The sequence below is a fragment of the Syngnathus scovelli genome, chromosome 7, assembly GCF_024217435.2.
Source record: "Syngnathus scovelli strain Florida chromosome 7, RoL_Ssco_1.2, whole genome shotgun sequence".
Taxonomy (NCBI): domain Eukaryota; kingdom Metazoa; phylum Chordata; class Actinopteri; order Syngnathiformes; family Syngnathidae; genus Syngnathus; species Syngnathus scovelli.
In genome coordinates, this window is record NC_090853.1 from 7,585,098 (window position 1) to 7,606,849 (window position 21,752).

Genomic DNA, 21,752 nt, shown 5'->3' on the forward strand with positions numbered 1-21,752 from the left:
ACACATTTAAATACCAGTGATCTTGGCTGCTATAACATTTGTTTGAATTTAAATTTTAAATATTTCATAAATTATAAATTCATAATATTAGGTCTATGAATTATAGTGACCCTTTTAGTCTTTTTTGCTCCAATTGCTTGTAAGAACAGCTTCCAATTTGCACAGCCACAGTCTTCACTCACACTTTTCTTCAACACTTTGTTATCCTATTCTGACACCTCCTGCCCTTTCGTTCTCATTTTTTGCATGACTACTTTTCAAGCACTCCCAGAGAACCATATTTTTCTTCATGTCTTCATCCATCTTCCCAATAATGTCCCTGTCGTTTAGCCATATAATAGGCTGCTGAGTTTGCAAATATAAACTTTATTTTATTTTTGTTTTTAAATATACATTGGATGTTTCAGAATCATTGACTATCTGATTATCTGTTTTCAACACATACTGTACTTTATGATAATCATCATCTGTGGTTTATCTGTCCTCCAGGGTCAGGGTATCCATATGTTCTAGAACCACCACCCCAGGACTTTATCTCTGGTAAACAAGTAAACAACAAATTGCCCCTTTAACTTTCAATTCCTCATTAAACCTGTGTTGCTGCTCCCTTATTATTAACCTTTAATAACTTCCATTCCCACTTGCTATGAGACATAACAGCCATGCTCTTGAAAAAATGTATTTTGTGTAAAATATAAACAAAAACAGAATGTGATGATTTGTAAACAAATTTCAACTAATCAATCGAAAACACGACAAAGACCAAAATAACATGTTGAAATTAATGAGCGTTTTTGTTTTGTTTCTTTGAAAATGTTCTCTCATTTTCAAATTGATAACTGCAGCATATTCCAAAATAATTGGGACAGGAGCAATAAAAAAGGTTGAGGAATGCTCAAAATAACACCGGTGAATAGGTTAATTAGAGAAAGATGAGTATGATTAGGTATAAAAAGAACATCCCAGACAGATTCACAGAGCAAGGATGAGACTATGTTGACCACTTTGTGAACATCTTTGTAGGGATACAATCAGATTGATTAAGTACAATATTTAGATAGGATTTAGGTATTTCATAATTACCATCCTCAAAAGATTCAGAGTATTAGGAGAAATCTCTGCATTTAACTGGCAAGGCTGAAAACCAACAATCACTGCCTGTAATCATAAATCCTTCAGGTGGCACTATTGCGTATATGATATAATGGCGTGGGCTCACCTCATAAAAAAAGCCCTCCTAAAACTACTGACCATCATCGGGGTGGGGTCGCAGAGGCAGCAACTTCAGCAGGAAAGCCCAAACTCTCTAGCCACTTCTTCCACACTTGCGGACCTGTAATTTACTATTCACAGGCTGTGCACGAAAGGTGCATAAAGGTTTTCGAGTAAATTTGTTTTGCTTGGCAATAGCGAAGTTCAAAAAGTATCACCCACTGACCTGCATCAAGTCTATGAACAATTAATTGGCAAGTTGAATAATGTGGCGTTGTTATGATGTCACCGGGGTACTCATTAGAAATGCAAGCCAGATCTAGGTTTCTCAAAACTAGCTGAAATTGATACCAATGAAACATTTGTCAGACTATTCGTTCAAATTGTTGCGCACACCAATGATCCTAAATACACAAGTAAATATTAAACAGCAAAAGAAGAAAGTCTTAAGGTGTTGTGATGGCTGACTAAAATGCAGTGACAATGACAATGCACTTTCGCAATAATTGAGCAAAATCACCCTTCTGACATAACCTGGCTCGGTGTGATTTATTATTATTTTTTCCTTTTCCAAGCTAAAGTGGGTTCTCAGTCACCCATTTTAAATATATGGCTGATATCAAGATTTCTGTGATGAGGAAGATCCTGGAACAATCCTTCCAGGATTACATGAAGAAAATGCTGGCAAAGTGTAACTCCAGGGGGATTACTTTGAAAGAGACCATTTTCATGTCATCAAGTCTATCTTTTGGAACTTTTTGGATACACCTTAAATATAAAATGTAAGATTAACATGGAACTTTTTGGACACACCTCAAATATAAAACGTATGATTAATATGATTTGAATTGCACAAACTTGTCCACGTCAGGGTCTCTATAGATTTTGCAGTCAACACAAACATGTTTATTGTTTCCACAAATTCACCATTGTGAATCTGTGTGTTGACTAACGCTCTCATCCTGGCCTTATTACAGCTTGCCCCAAGATCTAATTGAAAGTAATAAAGAATGTTCAATATCTTTCTTTTATTTTGCGTGCATACGTGCATTGGAGAAAAAAGAGAATGGTAGATAGGAGAGATGAATATAGGTACAGTATATCAAAGTGTATTTCAAAGAACATCCGCAGAGGACTGCAGTGCGGAAGTGCTGACACTGCAATAGCAAAGATGAGTAGATGGGTTTGGTGTGTGGGTGGGCTACAGAGAGTGAGAGTAAAAGCGGGAGCAAAAAGTGGCTGGATAAATTGAAGGATAGAGAGGGGGAAATGCAAAAAGTCAGAGAGTGATGACGAGTAATAAAAACAAAAGAAGGGGCAGTTCCTGGCAGAGGTCTGAAGGATAAAATGGATGCATGAGGGAAAGATGTAATGAAGACAGAGATCCCTTGGCTTTTGATCCAACACACTTTAATCCAGGAAATGAGCAATGCACATTAATCACATTGCCAGTGCAAAACATTTTCATCAAGCAGATATAGTGTATTCTTTTATGAGATGGACACCAGTTCTCTGTTTTGGTGTACGTGTTGTGTGGCCATAGTACGTTGTGGTAGACATCAAATGGACGAATCTCTAAGGACAAACACAATTTCCTATTGACTGCATGGTTAAGATCCCCCCTCGAGATTTAAAACAGTTTGTACTGCAGGAAATTAGGTGAATCAATTGTACAAGGGTCAAACTGTGACTCTAACAAGCCTTTTTCTTTTTTGCTGTATAAGCTTAACTTATAGTTATTGTTATAATTTACCAGGGTAATAGTTGAGCACTGATTGAATCACTGCGTTTTAGAACAGCATAATGCAAAAATGATTTCTATCGCAAATGTTCTGATCTGTATAAACAGACGAATCTTTTCAAGTTTATCTCATGCTAATCATGATTTTCATGTACATTTCCATTACGTGGCATTTAGCATACTGATACATTTTATAACAATCAGAAGACTGGTGCCACAATGGTTGTAACCTTACAAGTAAACAGATTTGTTAGAGTGCAAAAAGAGGCGTTTTGTCCTATGCCATTACACAACATTTGCATAAACATCACTTTTAGACCTAATTAGCATGGAAAATATATCAACATCACAAAGTCTGGAAGAGATGGTTCTGTTGTGATATTAAGTGTACCAAAGGGAATACTTAAAAGTATACGGTTGACTTTAATGGTCATTTAAAACAGCCACAAATACACTTTCATTTTCATTTTCACGAACAACCTCAATAATGGCCACTGCAAGGATTTCTTAAAAACTGTATGCGCATTTATTTTTACATGTCACATACATTTTCCTCTGTTAAATATTTTATGTATCCACCAAAATCGAAGTTGGGCTCACTCGTTACGTGGCTAATATAAGTCTCTACGTATGGGGAGAGATTGCAAAATACATCGAACCTTTGAAGCATGGAAGAAAGGTGCAAAGAAAAAGATTGTAGGGATGTTGCTTGGGGGTAAGTCAGAGATGAGAGCCTAAGTCAGTGGTTCAATATGATATGCTGAAAGGCAGAACAGTTTTGGGGGTGTACAAATGAAGCAGGGCAAAGGGAGATCAACAGGTAATGATAGATTGGGATGTAGCATGATTCTTATTGCATGCCTCCAAGAATAAAGATGGCAATTCATCTGCAGGTTAAAGTGTGTGTGCACGTGTGCAGAAACTTCCATGAAATGAAGACCTGGAACTAAAATACATGTTCAAAAAATAAATCAATAAGAAAAGATTACTCATTGGTGTTCATCTAACAATTTATTGTAGAAAGAAAAAGATCTTGCCTGCACACATAATTTCTTCAAAACAACAAGGCAGTTATTCAGTCTGTAGGGACATTCCTTAGGCACCACATTGACCAGAGACAAGATTTGCGGCTATAAAATAAGCAGAAGCAAATTTGGAAATGCTTATGAGAACAATATTGATTTGCTTCTTCAGCGCTGTCAAAGTGTACTTGATCACTGCATGCATGGTGCCTTAACTCTCCTTTTAAAAATGAAAATCTTCTCTTAGTCATTGATGATGCTGAGTCAAAGGAGGGTTAAATAAATTCAAAACTTTAGGGTTCTGCAATCTGTCAACATCTTAATTAGCCATAAAACCTACCTATATGTCAAATATTGGCTCAGCCAAATAACCACTTAAGCACCATTCAGAGTAAGTGCACACATTTTTGTTCCGCTCAGACCTGACTCCAAATCTGTTGTTTTCATTTTAAAGAGCGATGCATTTGCAAGTAATAGTCATCACTAATCAGTTCTGTTTGCAAAAACCCACTGAATGAAATAAGAGGTAGTAACTCCAGCATTTGTGTCTGTCAAAGCCAACAGTCACGCTGTGCTAGACAACAGCTGCTTCTCCCACTAAGATTCTAAGTGCACTGCTATTAAGATGCGTGTGACATGCAGCCATCCAGGCACAACTTGTTCTGTGCAGCAGCTCGTTCAACAAGCAAGCAAACAAACCCTCACCTGGGAAAATTGCACCACTGACCTTGGTTTGCATGATGGATGTCAAATTAGCTATTCCGTTTGTGAGCAAACCCATCCTTTGGTAGATGAAAATGTCCTACTAAGCTTTGACTGCCTTGCATACACACAAATCTTCTAAAATATTTAAACATTGAGGCCATTTTTTTCTATTTTGCTGAAAGCTGAATGCATTCGGGTATCAAAAGCTCAATATTCAGTTTTCAGCTCAGTTTTCTAATTTTCATCTCAACAATTTGGATCGTGTCAATAGCGTGCTCAGCTGATGCACACTGCCTCACAAACGGTATTCTCGGCGTTTTGAAACAAAGTTGACACTGACTCTCCAGCGTGGGTTCCACACGTCTGATCTTGTTACTTCTGTCCGTTGTCACATAATCAATAAACAGCAACGTGCTAGTTGCCGCCATCCTGGACAAGGAAATCATTCTGCCTTTGTGCACTTAAGTAGTTTTACTGGGAGTTACTGCAAAAATCAACTCAAAATCCAAAGGTGTCTTTATCTCACCCCAATAATGAAGAAACAGGTTAAAGTACCCACAAAGAAGGAGCAACTCAATACATCCCGTCATCCATTTTCTATACCATTTTTCCCCATTAGGCTCACGTGAGCTAGAGCCTATCCTAGCTGACTTTGGAATGGTTCACAGGCAATTTTAGAACATACGTATATCGGCAATCATACATCCTCATGTTCATCCCTTATAGACAATTTAGACTCTGCAATTCACCTAGCAGACAAACTTAAACTAGGAAATAAATTGATTTCTCAGTGATTGTTGTGATGTGGTTATCTCTGCATCTTTATGAGATTTGTCCTTGTAGATTAATTTTTTTTTTAGGTCATGGCAATCATAAAAGTGGAATCAGGCAAAACTGGACTTTTCCTTCGCTCCTTTTTGCGTTTTAATCCAAATGCTCTTGTTCCTAAATTTAACAAGGAAGAGGTTTGAATTTTTTCGTTTATAGACTCAATCAATTAGGCACTGTCAGAAGAGTCGGATCAACTTCACAGCGACAAGTTTAATACTAGGTTACGTAGAATACATTTGGATCCATAAAATTAGCTCTTTGATCGCTGGGGGTATATGTTCTCTTGGGTTTTATGGTGAGTAAACAATTTGACAATTAGAAATTGTTTCTGAATGCCAATAGGTAGTGTAATATGCTCAGCTTTCTACTTGGAATGGCAGAAGTAATACGAATTCCAATAATGGGATTGCAGTGGTGATTTCATTAAGGATCTAATGGAGTGTATAATAAATGGTAAACATTTGCTTCACTCAATAGACATATTTATGTAAATAATGTATTTATATTAAGATTCAGTTGTTGGTTATCCCTCTATCGTAGGTGAAAACAGGTGAACAATTTATGATCAGTGTCACATAAACATCTGTTCCGCATGCTACAGATGAGAAAGAACAAACAAAAATGGTTGTGCACATCATTAGTTCATGGAGCCTCCTACTGTTACCAAGACAAATTTCCCTGTAGAAAACAGAGATGAGGACACAGTTTGGTAATGGCAAAGTGAAAGAACAGAATTACTGTGTGTATCAGTGTTGCTTTGAAATATAGTGTGTGCATACACAATTGCACATCCGATGCGTCATAGTCAAACTGTTTTGTTCCAGCAATTAAACCTGATTACTAATCACATGTGCATGTCTCACAAAAACTGTTATATGCATTACAATACTTGTAACCAGTTCCTGCAGGTGATTGTGTTAGATCCCAAAAGACTTCATATCCACAAGAGGTGGGCATTTAAATATATTTCCTTTATTTTATTTCATGATTCTTTGAATTCAAAATATTCCAAAAAAATCTATATTTTTTAAACCAGTGGCAAAAATGGTTGTCATAGTCATCTCTGTGTTATTAACAACACAACAATAACATTATTAAAATTAACATAAGCAAATGTGTTATTTCTGAAGTGAGTGCCCTTCTCATTCATCAGTACCCAAGAAATAGCGCTCGTTCTCCAACAGTTTCGTTACCCCTGTGCTAGATCATTGCATTTGCATTCTCCATTTTGTTCACCAGCAGATTTTGTTCCCGGTTTATCATTTATAACTATAATGTGGTTGCTCTTATAATCACATCCAATTCATCCCTCATGGGAGTCAGCACACACCTGCTACCAAGTGCTTCTCATAGCCCAAAATGAAGTCCAGATATTTATTCGAGGAGAATTATCTTAATTTATTTTGGGATCACAAACAAAAGGAAGAAAAAGGAACAGAAGTAATTTCAAGGCATTAAATATAGACCTTGATAATTTGCGATTAAAATAATTGTTGCAGCCATCAACTAGTTTTTGTATCATATGTGATCTTTGAGCCTGGTGTCTTCTTGTCTTGCCTTTTAGTTTGCACTGTTCGCTGCCAGAAGTTCCTGATCTCACGGGTCGGGGAGGACTGGATCTTCCTTATCCTGCTGGGACTCGTCATGGCGTTGGTCAGCTGGGTGGTGGACTTCTGCATTGCCATCTGCCTTCAAGGTGAGACATGTTGAACAGATGAAGTCATGTTTTCTTCATGGGTGTCAAGTCCATACAACCTTTAAAAATACATTGAATGCTCTTTATGTTCCAATATGCGTTTGGTTACATTTGTGAATGTGTTTCCACAGCACAGAAGTGGATGTATGGTGGCCTGGACAGTAATGTTTTCCTTCAGTATCTGGCCTGGGTCACATACCCTGTAGTACTCATCACCTTCTCAGCTGGTTTCACTCAGATTCTTGCTCCGCAGGCTGTTGGTACGATTAAATACAAGATTCAGCAATTGTACATATTTCAATTTTCTTTTGAACATGTTTAGAATATATTTTATTAATCATTTATCAACTATTTAACGGTTCTGTGCTAATATTGTTACTGGAATACTACCATTTGAGTAGTCATCTTTTAACTGAATAACGATGCACTATTACAAGGTAAATTCTTAAAATGTGCTTAGAATTTAAATTTGTTGACATTGCAATAACGTTAATGGTAAAATCTACTGTGCATGGTGGATGTTTCTCTTTTTTCACCATTTCTATCGTCTTCAGGTTCAGGTATTCCAGAGATGAAGACCATCTTGCGGGGAGTTGTACTGAAGGAATACCTCACCTTCAAAACGTTTGTGGCTAAAGTCATCGGCCTAACCTGCGCCTTGGGCAGTGGAATGCCGCTGGGCAAGGAGGTAACACACTGAGCCACACTAGTTAGCCCCAAATAACAATTTGTGTCCAGGCATTATACATTGATGTGAAACCAGTAAGAGCATTCCACCATAGGTGAACAATCCTGCTCACAACGGATAGTGTAGTGTTCTTTGTTTGCAACTTTTCAAACGTTTGTCAAAATTGGTTATGAAATCTTGTAATGCTGCGGTACCCGGGATATACCTACCCTACTTTCTGGTATCCCTGCAGCATGAATAACAAATGATTCTCAAGAGGCGCACCGCAGGCCCATATGCTCGGCGTTCATACAGAAGGAAGGTGCTATATTTTAAGTTGTTCAAAATCCTAATGCTAATACTTTTAATTAAAAGAAACGAAGCAAAAAGGTCTATTGATTGACTCTTTTTTTTTTTTCCTTCGTCAAACCCAAATGTTTTCAGTCTATAACAAAAATAAGGAAATCTGCTTTATTGTTCCAATACTTTTGGAGGCGACAACACTATACTTCACCAAGACTCTAAAGTGTCATTAGTCATGCTGTAATCTTAATTCTCAAATATTTATTCTTCTTTCTGTCAAATATTTTTATTATGCCCTTTTCCTCTCCAGGGTCCGTTTGTCCACATTGCCAGTTTGTGTGCAGCTCTCCTCAGCAAGTTCATGTCTCTATTTGGAGGAATTTATGAGGTATCTCTTGTCAATGTTATTCCTGCTATTCACAATTTTCTGTGAAATATTTTCTGTTTAAACACTTTAAGTGTAGTCTTCTATGTTTTAACCCATAGTATTAGTACTATATCTCTTTAACTACACAGTACATCCCACTCAAGATAATACTATATACCAGCAGTCCCCAAACGTTTTAGAACCACAGACCAGATTATTGTCGGATAAGTTTGGAAGACAATGATGCACTACTGACTGTACACTTAATGTACACAGAAAAAAAAATGCTCTGTTCCTTCTTTTTACAGGAATAAAGGTATGTTAAGTAATTGAAAAAAAATAACATACATACATACCATCCATTTGTCATCCCGGCTCAGACAAATATTGCCAGATGTACATTTGGAAATTTTACATCCAGTTTTATCTTCACATCCAAATATATTTCCTTTCAGTATAGAATTTTAGTTTGGTTTTAACAAGTTTTTCTTCTTCAACAATTTGAACAAGGAGCATGAACTTAATCACCGTGGTTCTCATCCTGCCCCATTGTCATTTGTCCTATGTAATAGTTCACTTTTGTTTGTTATTTTTCATTTTGTGTGCTGCACTACAATTAATCAGTTCTGATCTCAAAGCATCATGAAAAATTTGAAATCTTGCAGGTCACATTTCCAATCTGTTTTATGTAATTAATGACAAACCACCCTGTAGGTCAAAAACTAACTGGAATTTACAATAACCATTTGTTGTGTGCACGCGTTTGTTATTTAGAACGAGTCAAGGAACATTGAGATGCTAGCCGCAGCATGTGCAGTGGGAGTTGGTTGCTGTTTTGCAGCCCCGATAGGAGGTGAGTAGATCGATCAGAAAACCCTTTAAGGATTCAATTTAACAATTGTTAAATATTAAACATTTATCTAAGAAATTTCATGTCATATCTGAAGTCTTTTCATCATAGCTTAACTGATGTCTTGTGTTGCATTTAGGTGTTTTGTTCAGTATTGAAGTAACTTCCACATTCTTTGCGGTGAGGAACTATTGGAGAGGTTTCTTTGCTGCGACCTTTAGTGCCTTCATCTTCAGAGTGCTTGCTGTTTGGAACAGAGATGAAGGTAAGATAGACATGCGCTTGACCTCAATTTGTAACTTTTGTCACAAATATATCTTCACGTGTGTATTTCTTGAAAACTATTTGAATGAACGCTTACAAGTGTAATTGTATGTCTTCTGACTTTCAAGACTGAAAATGTTGAAAGGCAATAAAGCAATAAAACCTGAATTATTTTATCAATGTATTTAGTGTCCCTTCAGACAAAATGCTGGTATGGAAATGAGATGCATTGACTAGTTATACACAAGTAATCTAATTTAAGAGCGAGTCGGAAATTCAAACTTCCAGCCGATTTAATTATGGCATTGTTATTTCCTCCGTTGATGAGAAAGAATCAAATTCTGAAGCCGAATGTACACTGTCAGAAAAGAAGTGTACATACATCTCATTAAAAGGTGCAATATTTTTTTCCCATTTTAATTGTTGCTTGCCATTTTCTTTCTACCCCCACCCCCACCCACCTCCCCAGAGACAATTACAGCCCTGTTTAAAACTCGCTTCCGACTAGATTTCCCATTTGACCTCCAGGAGTTGCCTGCTTTTGCTGTCATTGGGTGAGTTCTATACAGTAGTTAGTTGGATGCTTTATTCTCAAGTACATATTGTTAGTCAAACCCAATTTTTTACTCAATACAGCAATGTCTTAAGCAAAGTAGATGCATAAATATTTGTAACATTTTAGCTGATTTTTTGAGGGAACCCACATGACAACAATACATGTGTTCATCTACCTAACAATCTCTCCTTGCGCAATCAAGAGTCTCATTCCCCAAACCAGCAGTCTTGCATACTACCAGAATTGCTTGTAATAAGAGGCTGCATGATTACACAAGGCATCTCAGACTGTTAGAATATATAAAATATACTTTTGATATTAGAAATTGGAAATGGCAACATTGCAAAGTAAATTTTTACATATATTCGGCCATATCGCATAGTTGCCTATAATTAATAAAAAAGCCATCAAATTGATGAACTTTTAAATTAGCAGTTTCTTTTTGGCATGGGTCTAGATGAAGTTCTACGTCGACTCAAGAGCCTCTTTCTATCTCTAGTTGTGTTAACGGCCAAACCTGTATGAGTCATCATACATGGATAATTCATCCTCTAACAGTTGCTAGGGCACTGAGGGATAGCTTTTATCCTCCTTTGCCCGGGAGGCATTTTCATGGCCCTGATTGAGACTCGTTTACAACAAGAAAGCCAGAGGAGGTAGAATGGATTGCGAACACTTCTTCTTTAGTAGAAAATACAGTGCACTAAATGTTTGGTCTTTTGGAGCTTTGACTGGATGTTTTGGCAACCACTAATCAGAGGTTGCTATTGTTTTTTGTTTTTTTTTACATGGGTGTTAGTCACTAAGAACATTTGTGGCCTTTTCTCAAAAGCCAAGTCCAGGCAATGAAAGCAACGCATTTTAATGTATTTCTATTCCACCCAGTTGCTAATAACTGGGGACCAGTATGTACCTCGCCTTTCACCTGTAGTCAGCTAGGAGAAGCAACAGCGCACTTGTGACCCTAATAAGAATAAGCAGTTTAGAAAATGGAGGGAGGGACGGATGAACAGACGGATGGATGGATTCAGCCAAGATGACTCGTGAATTATGCAGCTAGAATTATGTCAGAAGCCTTTGGTGGCTACGGGAAGCATCTGGTTGAGGTGTAACTTGCTTAAGTGTATTAAACCAAATGTAAGCACAATCCTGCTGATTTAATGCAAGTTAAAACAATATTTCCAAGACCAGATTCTCATACCTCAATAGTTGTTCATACTCCAGGCTTCTAAGTAAAATAGTAAACAGATTAATGAAATCAAATTGTTTTTGTATACTTTGGTTTGTTTAGACGTAAATAAAATTATAATGATTAACTACCACTATCTATGGTATGAAGAGTGCCACTTATTTGAATCAAAATAACAGGACATCATAAAACAAAAAGTCTTTAAATGTGTGTTCTATAGATTATCTCACGGGCTAAAATAATTCTCATTACACTGTTGAAAAGCCTGTTTACTTTGAAATGAGGCACTAGTTCATAAACTTGCATTTGTGCTGTGACTAGCACAGCAATTGTCCCTGCAAATCTTTTACTGTTGTTGCAATTAGCCAGTGTTATGAAAAAGTTCTGAAACATAATTTCAAGAAAACAGTGGTTAATTGTGATATCATCTCTCAAGCCTGTTTGTCTCTCTTTGCAGCATTGCCAGTGGTTTTGGCGGAGCTTTGTTTGTGTACCTAAATCGACTTATTGTCCAGTTCATCAGAAATCAAAAGGCTATCAACAGATTCCTCATGAAAAAGTGAGCATCACATTTTGGAACATGTCAAAGTTCTACAAGTGGCTCATCGGTTTTGGCATCTTTCTTATTGTTAGACAACGTTAGGGATAGAAACCATTTTAGCCACTGACAGCTCGAATGCGTTATGTAACAAATCACTCACTTCATTACTTGACGATTGTTTAGATTTATTTATTCGTTTATTTCTTTTTTGTTTTTACATGTGTTTCCCCCTAAGATGCCAAAACTAAGTTACATTTAATAAACGTTCTGTTTTGTAATATTCAATTTTTTCTCTATGGGTCACACTGTATTTTAGTGATAGATATATTTGCCTGTGTAATACAAAACTTGGAATTAATATAATTTCAAAGGCAGGCCTGTAGATTAATTGCTCTAGTCTTGAAGATCTTAGAGTTTTTCTAGGTGGTACTTGGTCTAAAAAGTGGTAACTGATGTAATGTAGAAGCGCCAACATGTATTGTCACTGCCTCTAATATCTTTTTCTCAGGCGTCTTCTGTATCCGGCACTGATAACTCTGCTAGTTTCCACATTAACGTTTCCACCTGGCTTTGGACAGTTCATGGCTGGGAAGGTAAGTGTCCTCCATTTAAGCGACTTGCAACAGCTATATATATGCTACGGAATGTATTCAAATATGTTGTGGACATATCTTGAGCTTCTTGTTATTGCTGATGTACATGTACACACAAGGACTATGTATCCAACCAAGGTGAACATGATGAACCAAAAGTGTACAGTACAATGCAGAGGTTCTCCTCAGAGGATCCACGCATAGCACCCGTGGACCTGTTTTAATTTATTAGTATTTTTTAATATTTACATTTTTAATATATATTTTTAAACTTTTAAATATTGTGTCTGGGGTTTCCTGCCATCATTTTCATTATTTTACGTGGCAAACACATATTTCAAGTTTATCAGATTGCTATCATTAGAGTCTACGGATCATAATGCATACTTTGATTTGTTTTTTACTGAGGCACACAAAAGTCATAATATGTAAAATTAAAATCACAGGCTATGGGGTGATTTTAATTTTTCTGGAATGTATTTAAATAATGACTCATACTATATTGCATTGTGTCCTTTACTTTGTAGGAGGTAGGTAGGAGACATCTTCTGAACCTTTAATTTGACCTACTCTTAGCCACTCTTAGTCTATAATAAGAGTTTGCATGCAAAATATTCTCATATCCTTCTTCTTGTACAGTACAGATATGCCATTTTTAAGAGCAACTGCAGATAGTAAATCTAAATCTGTATGCATGCAGTCTTAAATCTTTGACATTTCTTTATACAGTATCAGCAAATTGTACCGTATCAAAATTTTCTCAAAAGTGCAATGCGCAGCAGATTTTAATTATTCTCATAGGCCTACACTGAAGAGAGTCTGAAGCTCCAGAACTGACATGAAGAAAAAAACTGAAGGCGCAGTATAGATACGTACTTAAAAATGCTAATGTGTGGTCACTAAATACTAATTGTGATCAAGAAATAGTTATGTGTGCACAAATATCAATTTATCAACATTGTTAAATACAATGTTGCCTTTGTTGGAGCAAATTTAACAACATCATTGTTAAATACAATAACATGTCAATCATAAACTTCATTTTGCCTTTGTTGGCGCAAAATTCTTAAATATATCTCACATATTGGATCTTTGCAAGCACTTTATTTTCATTTGACTAACAGAAACAATTTAGTGCATTATGTTTTCAAATCCATATGTCATTGTGATCTTAACATGACTACCCATGTCATTTTTTCATGTAATAATTTTCATAATGATGATTCTTTTTGTGGTCTGCAGCTCACCCAGAAGGAATCGCTTGTGACTTTGCTTGACAACCGCACTTGGGCCAAACAGGGCATTGCTGAAGAGTTTGACTTCATGGGACACTCCCAGGCCTGGCAACATCCGCAGGTCAATGTGTTTGTCACACTGGTCATCTTCATTGTCATGAAGGTAGGTGACGAACGCAGAAAAATTTACAGTGAGCATTATTATTTCATATGTATATGGTTAGGCTTGATTTCAGAACTGAAATTAAAATCTTAAAGCTGCTTTTAAAGGAAACGTTTCACTAAAATGAATTGTTAGACCAATATAGATTAAGTGCTATATCTATGGTATTCATATAAAGATAAAACAATAAGTCTATAAATGTATGTTTTATAGATTATGTCGCTGGAGTAACAATTCTTCCAGTCACTAAATTGGACATTATTGAGAATCCTGCTTACTTTGAAATTATGCACTAATTATGCACAATTATACATATATATGTATTTGTGGTGGGACCAGCACAGCAATTGTCTGCAATTTACTTACTGCTGTTGCAATTGGCCAGTGTTATTCAGTAGACTGAATTGGAATCTTATTGATGATAAGGAAGAATCTCTACATGCTACTTAATGCTATTCACAAACTAGAAGGTGGGACCTCCTCTTTAGCTGGCCAGAAGGCTGGTGCATGAGCGGTGATGGTCACTCTCGTACAATTGTCAAGCCCAAGTCAATCACACACGTGGTGCCATCTTGAAGGTTGGAGTTTGAGCTCAGACTTTCAAGCTACGGGACCGTGAAATCTCATTTAAATATCTCATTGCGTTGCATCATTCATGCATCGATGACATTCTAACCAGATGCCGCTTGGTGAGCACTTGGGGTTACCAACTGGAATTGCGAAATAACAATCAAAGCAACAGCAGTTAGTTTAGACAGCGAATATTTTGAACATTTTACTGTTAACACGGTGCATGTGGTATATGTACCGTAATTTCTGGACCATAAGCTGCACCCAAATAAAAATTGCACCAGGGAAACTCCTGTTTTGCTCATATATAAGCCGCATTGGACTATATATAATATGTTTCATTTCTATATATGAGAATATGCACAAATCATACAATATCATCAAAAGATAGATAAACTGCACTGGGTTATAAGACGCAGCTTGTTCAAAGCTTGTGCAAAAATTAGCGTCTTATAGTCCATAAAATACGGTACTCAGTCAACCATCCCGTAAATGCACGTTCCTTACAAATGTGCCTTATTTAAACAGCCCAGCGTTTCAGGCAGAGGATATCAATAAAACACAATTCACATAAAATATTGAAGGATGGAAAAATAGTCATGCTTGGTAAAAGTTCTAGCGTGATTCAGTGTTTTGTGTGGAGGGACATTATTAGCGTTCACATGAGTGCGGAACTTTACGTCATGACCAGTATGCATATATACAGTATGTGGGTATCTACTGACTCAAGCGCCGCTTTCCCACTGGTACAGGCAAATCCCAGAACAGTACAACACACATACACACACACACACACACACACACACACACACGCACGCGCACACACACACACATTGAATCTGTAATACCGCCGCCTAATTGCAGCCTTTGGTTTTCTTGGATTCAGCATGGTGGTTTTCAAGGCGAAATTGCTCTCTTCGTCTCCGTCTCTGTAATGAATAGTTGTTTTATTCGTCATGGCAGCCATCTTTGCCTGTGCTCCTTTCCAAACAAACTTTCCGACTACCAGGCTTTATTATTAGGGGTGTTGAGGGAGGGGAGGCGGGGGTTCTGTGAAGGGTGTTAAATCAGTCAGTGCAACAAATACTTAAAATGCTGTGTTCGCAAAGCAAGTTTTGTGTACATATCTACACAAATCTGGCATACCTTGTAGCAGAATCCCATTATCCTGGAAAGCAATCATGAAAACTGTTAGCTCCCATTTTGAAGTTTGCATCTTTGTCAGTGATTATTTGTGACAAATTGTGCTTGCTTATGTGACACAGTCTAGTTTAGCTAGAAACCCAGGACTTCTTACAAAACACCTTGAAATTCATCATTGCAAATATGAAAATAAATGAAAATACACTAAAACATTACTAATAGTTACTACAGTTTTGACAATGTGGAATGGGCAGTCACTGGCATACAATTTTTCTGAAATACACCTTAACATTCTAAAGGTGATAAAAGTACAACTGTAAAATAATCTGAAAATGTTTGTATACTCAATATAGCATGACGTACATAATGAATTTGCATTCAATCGGTGTTCCTTTACCTATTATTATTATTATTATTATTATTATTATTATTATTTATAGTGCAGCAAGGATTCTAATGAGGAATGCGAGCCAAACACTCATGTGCCAATGTGTGTGACCATGCCACAATGAGTAAACAAACTATTGGTTTCCATCACATTACATCACCAGTGGTAGTTTCTTCCACTCTAAGAATGTTGCATAAGATCACTGCTTGTGACACTTGGGAACAAAGTGTCCGCACACAGCTAAAACCTGGTCCACAGTGTGCATCTCCCACTCATGTACTGTATATCCTCTTGTTAGAGAAGCGGAGGCAGAAAAGGTCTTTCTGTACTGTAACGAAGATAAATGTGACAGCATCTAATTTAGGCCTTACTTTAGATTGAACAGATTAGATGATAAAATAATAAGAATAATACATTACGTGTGGTTAGTAAAAATGTATTGTGTGTACCTTTATTGTCTGGTTATATTAATATAAACCTATAGATTTGATGGGCACGTTGCAAAATAGTCATGCACAGCAGTCAGCCATAAAAATAAAAAATTGGTTCAAAACTGAAGTGAGATTAAGAGTATTACGTTTACACTATAATCTGTATCAGAAACGTTTAACTTAAAATAGTATACTTTTGAATATTCTTTAACCCCACAGACATTACATTCACAGCAAATTTATCAAACTAGTTCATAACCAATTCAATTAAGGCACAATGAGATTTTTTGTTCCTAGATCCTTTCAATTGTCTTTTGCTGGGATAAAGATTTTCGTAGCTGAAAAATAACCTTAAAAAGAAGATGATGAGACCATGGCGGACAGCCAAATAGTCTGCTTTGTTCTTTGTCTGACCCATTTTGTTTATTCATTTCTCAAACTCTCTGGTGCATGACAATAGGTTTGCATTGTGTGAGCGTACACCTACGCACTTTGGTGTGTGTGTGTGTGTGTGTGTGTGTGTGCGTCCGTGTGCGTGTGTGTGAGCGTGTGTGTGCATGTGCATGTAGAGGTGTGTGAAAAAGACAGCAGTGTAGGGTTACAGGAGAAGATCTGATACTTTGTGGTGGCAGTCGGCCTTAATTACATCTAGCTATAGTGCAAGGAGCGGAAGAGGACTTGAAGTATGCAGGGATGTGGAGACAGCAACTGTAATTAAGAAGTCTATTAAAATGTTGATGTTTTTACGTTGATGAGATCTGTGCAATGGCTTACTTGTAAACTAATTTCTAAGTCTTCATTTATCAAATGCAAACAGGTACGGTATTCTCAAAAATGATTCAGTATTTCATCTCCATTGGCCTCGGGAAGCTCCTATTTGTCATTTTTTTTTCCAGCAGTTAAGCTCACTATTACGTTCTCATGACAACATTCTTATTCGTAAGGTGTGAGACATTTGCAAAAAAAAAAATCAAATCCTTAACATTAAGCATTATTCGCCATCAGATCAAAATCTGTTTATATGCGCACGTACCATATGTTTTTGACTAATGCACTAATGCATTTTCTGAAACAAAAGCCAAAAGGTGCCAACCCACATACCGGTGGCAGCATTTACATTTTATTTTCAATTATTTTCTCATGACTCCTCCAATCTTTTGATGAAGTGTTGTTCAATCATTAGAACCTGCACATTATTCAGAGCTCATTAGATGGACTGTCAAATTAAGAGGGACCGTGACAACTTAATCCAACTTGAGCAATCAGCCGCCTTCTCATTCTTCTACTCACTGTCAATGAGATAATAAAGAGAAGCTAATTTAAAACTATCTATTTTGTTTTTTTCTTCTCCTGTCCTAACTCTCCATTATTTGCTTCCTAAGTTCTGGATGTCTGCCCTGGCCACAACTATTCCAGTACCCTGTGGGGCCTTCATGCCAGTATTTGTTATAGGTAAGGCACTAGCCATATGTCTTTTTGTATCTTAACCATTAGAAATTAATGTACATTTGAAGTTAACTGAACAACATTGGCACCATTGATTAACAAAGGAAAATTCAGTTGACTGAATTCAGTAAAGTACTGGAGAAAAAAAGAAAATACTTTAACTGCAAGTGATGAGAAGTCTACCAGTGCAGTCCCATCTATAATCTGGACTCAACTCAGTGATCTCCTCCTTAATTCTTGGCAACATAATGTAGTCAAAGCACAAATTGTTTACAGTTGTTTTATTAATTGCTTCATTAAAATCCAATCATTTAGGAGCAGCATTTGGTCGTCTGGTGGGAGAAAGCATGGCGGCCTGGTTCCCAGATGGCATTAACACAGATGGCACCATCTACCCCATTGTGCCAGGAGGTTACGCTGTTGTTGGTGAGCAAAAATAACTTTCTTGTCAAGTGGTGTGTGTGAGTGTGCGTGTGTGTGCCTTTGCACGTATAACACATGGGTGTGTTGAAAAGCTTAACTTGTTGAAAAAAATAATGGCAACAATGATCATCTATATCAGTGGTCCCCAACATTGTAGCACCAAGGACCAGCTTCTCAAAAAGCAGTATTTTAATGAATAAATAAAAACAAATGAAAAACAAACAAATGAAACTTACTATTACACGAATTACAGTTGTTCTAATTAGTGTGCTTGTGCTTATTTGGTAATGGAAGACCCCAAGTGTTCTTAAGTCTAGTCTTCTCCAGAAATTTGTTTTGCTCAAAATATATGGTAATTTTTTTGGACGGGGGTTGAAGGGTTGAAGACAGCTCCTCATTTGTGAGTCTGTCGCCACATAATGCAGAGCGAGTGTTGCTTTTTTCTGGAAGTTTTAGGCTCATCTTTTGTCTCAAAATTTGACCTTGACCTTTTCTAAAAAGTATTGTGTATTGCTATCTTGTGGGCTTATAATTTTAAATCACTTCTCATGATCGAGATTATCATTCTTCCATAGTCATGGACAGATTCACAGGCAGATGCAGCTCATTTTCAAAATAAAACTTCTTTCACAGATATCTACTTATAAAACCAGGTTTCAGAACATTGTAATTCAAACATCTTTAAAATAAGTTATTTTATGAATCATTTGATTAGAAATCGAAGAAATGATTCATTAAATTAATTTAAATTATTTCTCCTCTTTTTTCCGACTTTAACAGATGTTAAAGTTCAATCAAGGAACATTATTGTGTCTCATTCCCCCAATACTCAAGCAGACTAACATCTTTCCATCAACAAGTTGCTCTTTTTACTTTGGTCTGCAGCGGAGCTCAAACCACTGCTGTCCAGCTTCAAAGCCTGAGCCCTTTCAGATGAGCTACTGCCGTTAATTTGATCGTACCGTATCGTTAGAGGCTGCAGATTGTATTTATCGTCTATTATGATTATTCTGATGTTGTGATTCACTACAACTAATGAGTCAGGCCTTGACATTCTGATGAGCCTCTTTAATTCCACCAAGGAGCTTGTGGTGCATGCGAAATGTGAAGATGGGATGTAGCATCCATCAGAGGGGCAAATTGGACGAACACAGCCAACTTTAAATTATGTGAGAGAGTAATGAAACCTCCATCTCTGGAATACCATTTATTTTGCCTGACTTTGTATCGCCTTTCACTTTATTTGAATGCGTTAATTCCTCTGCTATCCCCATCTCCCCATCATCCACCAGTCTTTTGACAGGTCTAATCTGTTTTGCCGGTTGAGCAGTGAAGACTCTCTTCACATCACTCTGTTGCTCCAGTGCAGCTTTTGTGTTATCCACAACATTGTTGGTCAAACGATATGGATGATTTTAATTACTCTTTGAATTAAATTAGCTGAAAAGCCAAGAGAAATAATAATTGGATAAAGAGAATGCAGTGGCATTTTGAGCAGTTGATTTATGTTACATCAATATGCTGCTTTCTACATTTGTCAAATTGTTAATCCTCAATAACTAATCACATTTTTGGAAATGTCATATTAAGGAACTAAGGACTTTATGAAACGACATATTAGGAATGATGGGGCAGAACAAGCAAAACAATTACTGTTAAAAATGCCCATGCCATCATGGAAGCACCGTATTTCCGCATCTTAATTGATTTTTGAATAATTTCTTCTCATTCTGTTTGCTGTGCACAATGTGGCAGGTATTTTACATAATTGCTGGAAGGAACAATCGAGCGGGCACAAACACACATCTTGTGTTTTCATGAATAATTTTTTTCAGTTATTATTATCATAATGATATGAATTGGCAGTTGCCATTAATAACTGGTGTAATGATTTTATTGCTTATACAACACATTCAGGTTGGGAATGGGTTTGTTCCTGATCCCTCCACACAAGACGAATTAGGACTGTACGGACTGAGGAAAACGAAAATTGTTAACCACCTTCACCACATTCTTACTGCTTCTCGTGCAAACTAATAAAAGAGCTAAGGGATTTCAGAGTCAGACCATTAGCTTTAAGCTTTCTGCCGTGATGTGTTTCTAGCAACTGGTCAAGCCCTTTTTGTTTTTTTTTTGGTCAAACGACTCAATTGAGCCAGTGTAGTTTGGCGTTTATCAACTTAATGTACTTTACAAGCACCTCAAGGACAAAAATCCATGCCAGACTTTTTATCTGCTTTTAGCACAATCCAACCATACCATATTTTAAACAGCCAGAAGAATATGCCATCTACAAGAGTGTAGCCTGGCAGCGGTACTTTTTAATTTACAGTATATACTCAAGACTTTTGGCGCTGTAGGCATTTCGTTAGATGTGCTGATGATACAGTCCAAGTCTCTCTCCTCGGCAATGCAGAGGTTCATCATGAGCTAATAGTGGCAGGTTGAAAATGCAATGTCCCCCTCTTCCCCAAAAAAGTAATTGTACGATTGCTGATTTTAGCAAAGTTTTATAGCCCCTCATCAAATTGTAGGCGCATTTATAGAGGTACCTCGTAATACCTAAGGATAGTTATTGACAAATATTTGTCCAGCAATCCCAGCACAACAAAGACATGCAATAGCTTTTTTTCCTTGTTCAGACAAAATTATTATTTTTTTTTATTTCACTCTATGAAAGGGGATGGATGGATGAAAATCTGCAGCAAACAATAGTCTGCCAATTGTTAGAAAAGCCAGCAAAACAAGTGGCATATAGCCGAGGTCTTGAACACAGCTCATTTCCACTTTTATAAAAGCCTGAGACAATTTTGTCTGGTCCATTTCTTGATGGAGATATTCAACTGCAAAACCAATGCATCTAAAAGGGAAGTCCATTGTTGTCTTTACAATAATACTGTACGTTCTATGCAGACCCACTAGTCTAAACGTAATATTTTTGGATAGGAATTACCAGTAAAATCAACTTGTATCCATCTCAGGGAGCGCATATTTTGTTACTTACTATCAACCGAAACTGACATCACAGGTGCTCAGGGAAAAAACAATGTCGGCTCATATTAAGAAAACAGATGTGCTGTGAATGGTCATATTGGTTGTATATTACTTAGTGATCATAGCATTTTTGAAATTCATGACAGCTTTATTTACATTTACTTGTTACCTGCCTTTTCAGGTTAACATGACTCTTCCTCTGGGATGGTTTAAGTCACACTTTTATTTTTTAGTTGGGCATGTCCTGGTGCAAGTGGTATGTATTGAAATTAGAGCAAGGGGCTGACACAAAATTCCTGTTCCCTATTCGTATCCCTACATGCATCATGTTGGTGACCCCTGGACTAGAGTGTCATTGTTGTCCAGTCTTTAGCTGTCAACTGCAATTTGTTCTTCTGCTCAGCTCACTGTCTTCTTACCCA

At 37.0% G+C, this 21,752-nt stretch overlaps 1 protein-coding gene across 5 annotated transcripts in view; it reads left to right on the plus strand.

Annotated features, from left to right (window-relative positions):
• clcn2c (chloride channel 2c) overlaps positions 1–21,752 on the plus strand; it is a 61,893-nt gene that overhangs the window by 21,470 nt on the left and 18,671 nt on the right. For 3 of the 5 annotated variants that reach the window (XM_049724868.1, XM_049724870.1, XM_049724872.1), the window contains exons 3-15: positions 490–540; positions 7,076–7,207; positions 7,339–7,467; positions 7,762–7,895; positions 8,488–8,565; positions 9,319–9,397; positions 9,534–9,659; positions 10,128–10,212; positions 11,861–11,962; positions 12,453–12,537; positions 13,780–13,935; positions 17,850–17,919; positions 18,229–18,339. In XM_049724868.1, the coding sequence (XP_049580825.1) occupies positions 490–540; positions 7,076–7,207; positions 7,339–7,467; positions 7,762–7,895; positions 8,488–8,565; positions 9,319–9,397; positions 9,534–9,659; positions 10,128–10,212; positions 11,861–11,962; positions 12,453–12,537; positions 13,780–13,935; positions 17,850–17,919; positions 18,229–18,339 (1,338 nt within the window). The remainder of the gene's footprint in view (positions 1–489; positions 541–7,075; positions 7,208–7,338; positions 7,468–7,761; positions 7,896–8,487; positions 8,566–9,318; positions 9,398–9,533; positions 9,660–10,127; positions 10,213–11,860; positions 11,963–12,452; positions 12,538–13,779; positions 13,936–17,849; positions 17,920–18,228; positions 18,340–21,752) is intronic. The other 2 variants (XM_049724871.1, XM_049724873.1) reach the window with 1 other exon arrangement.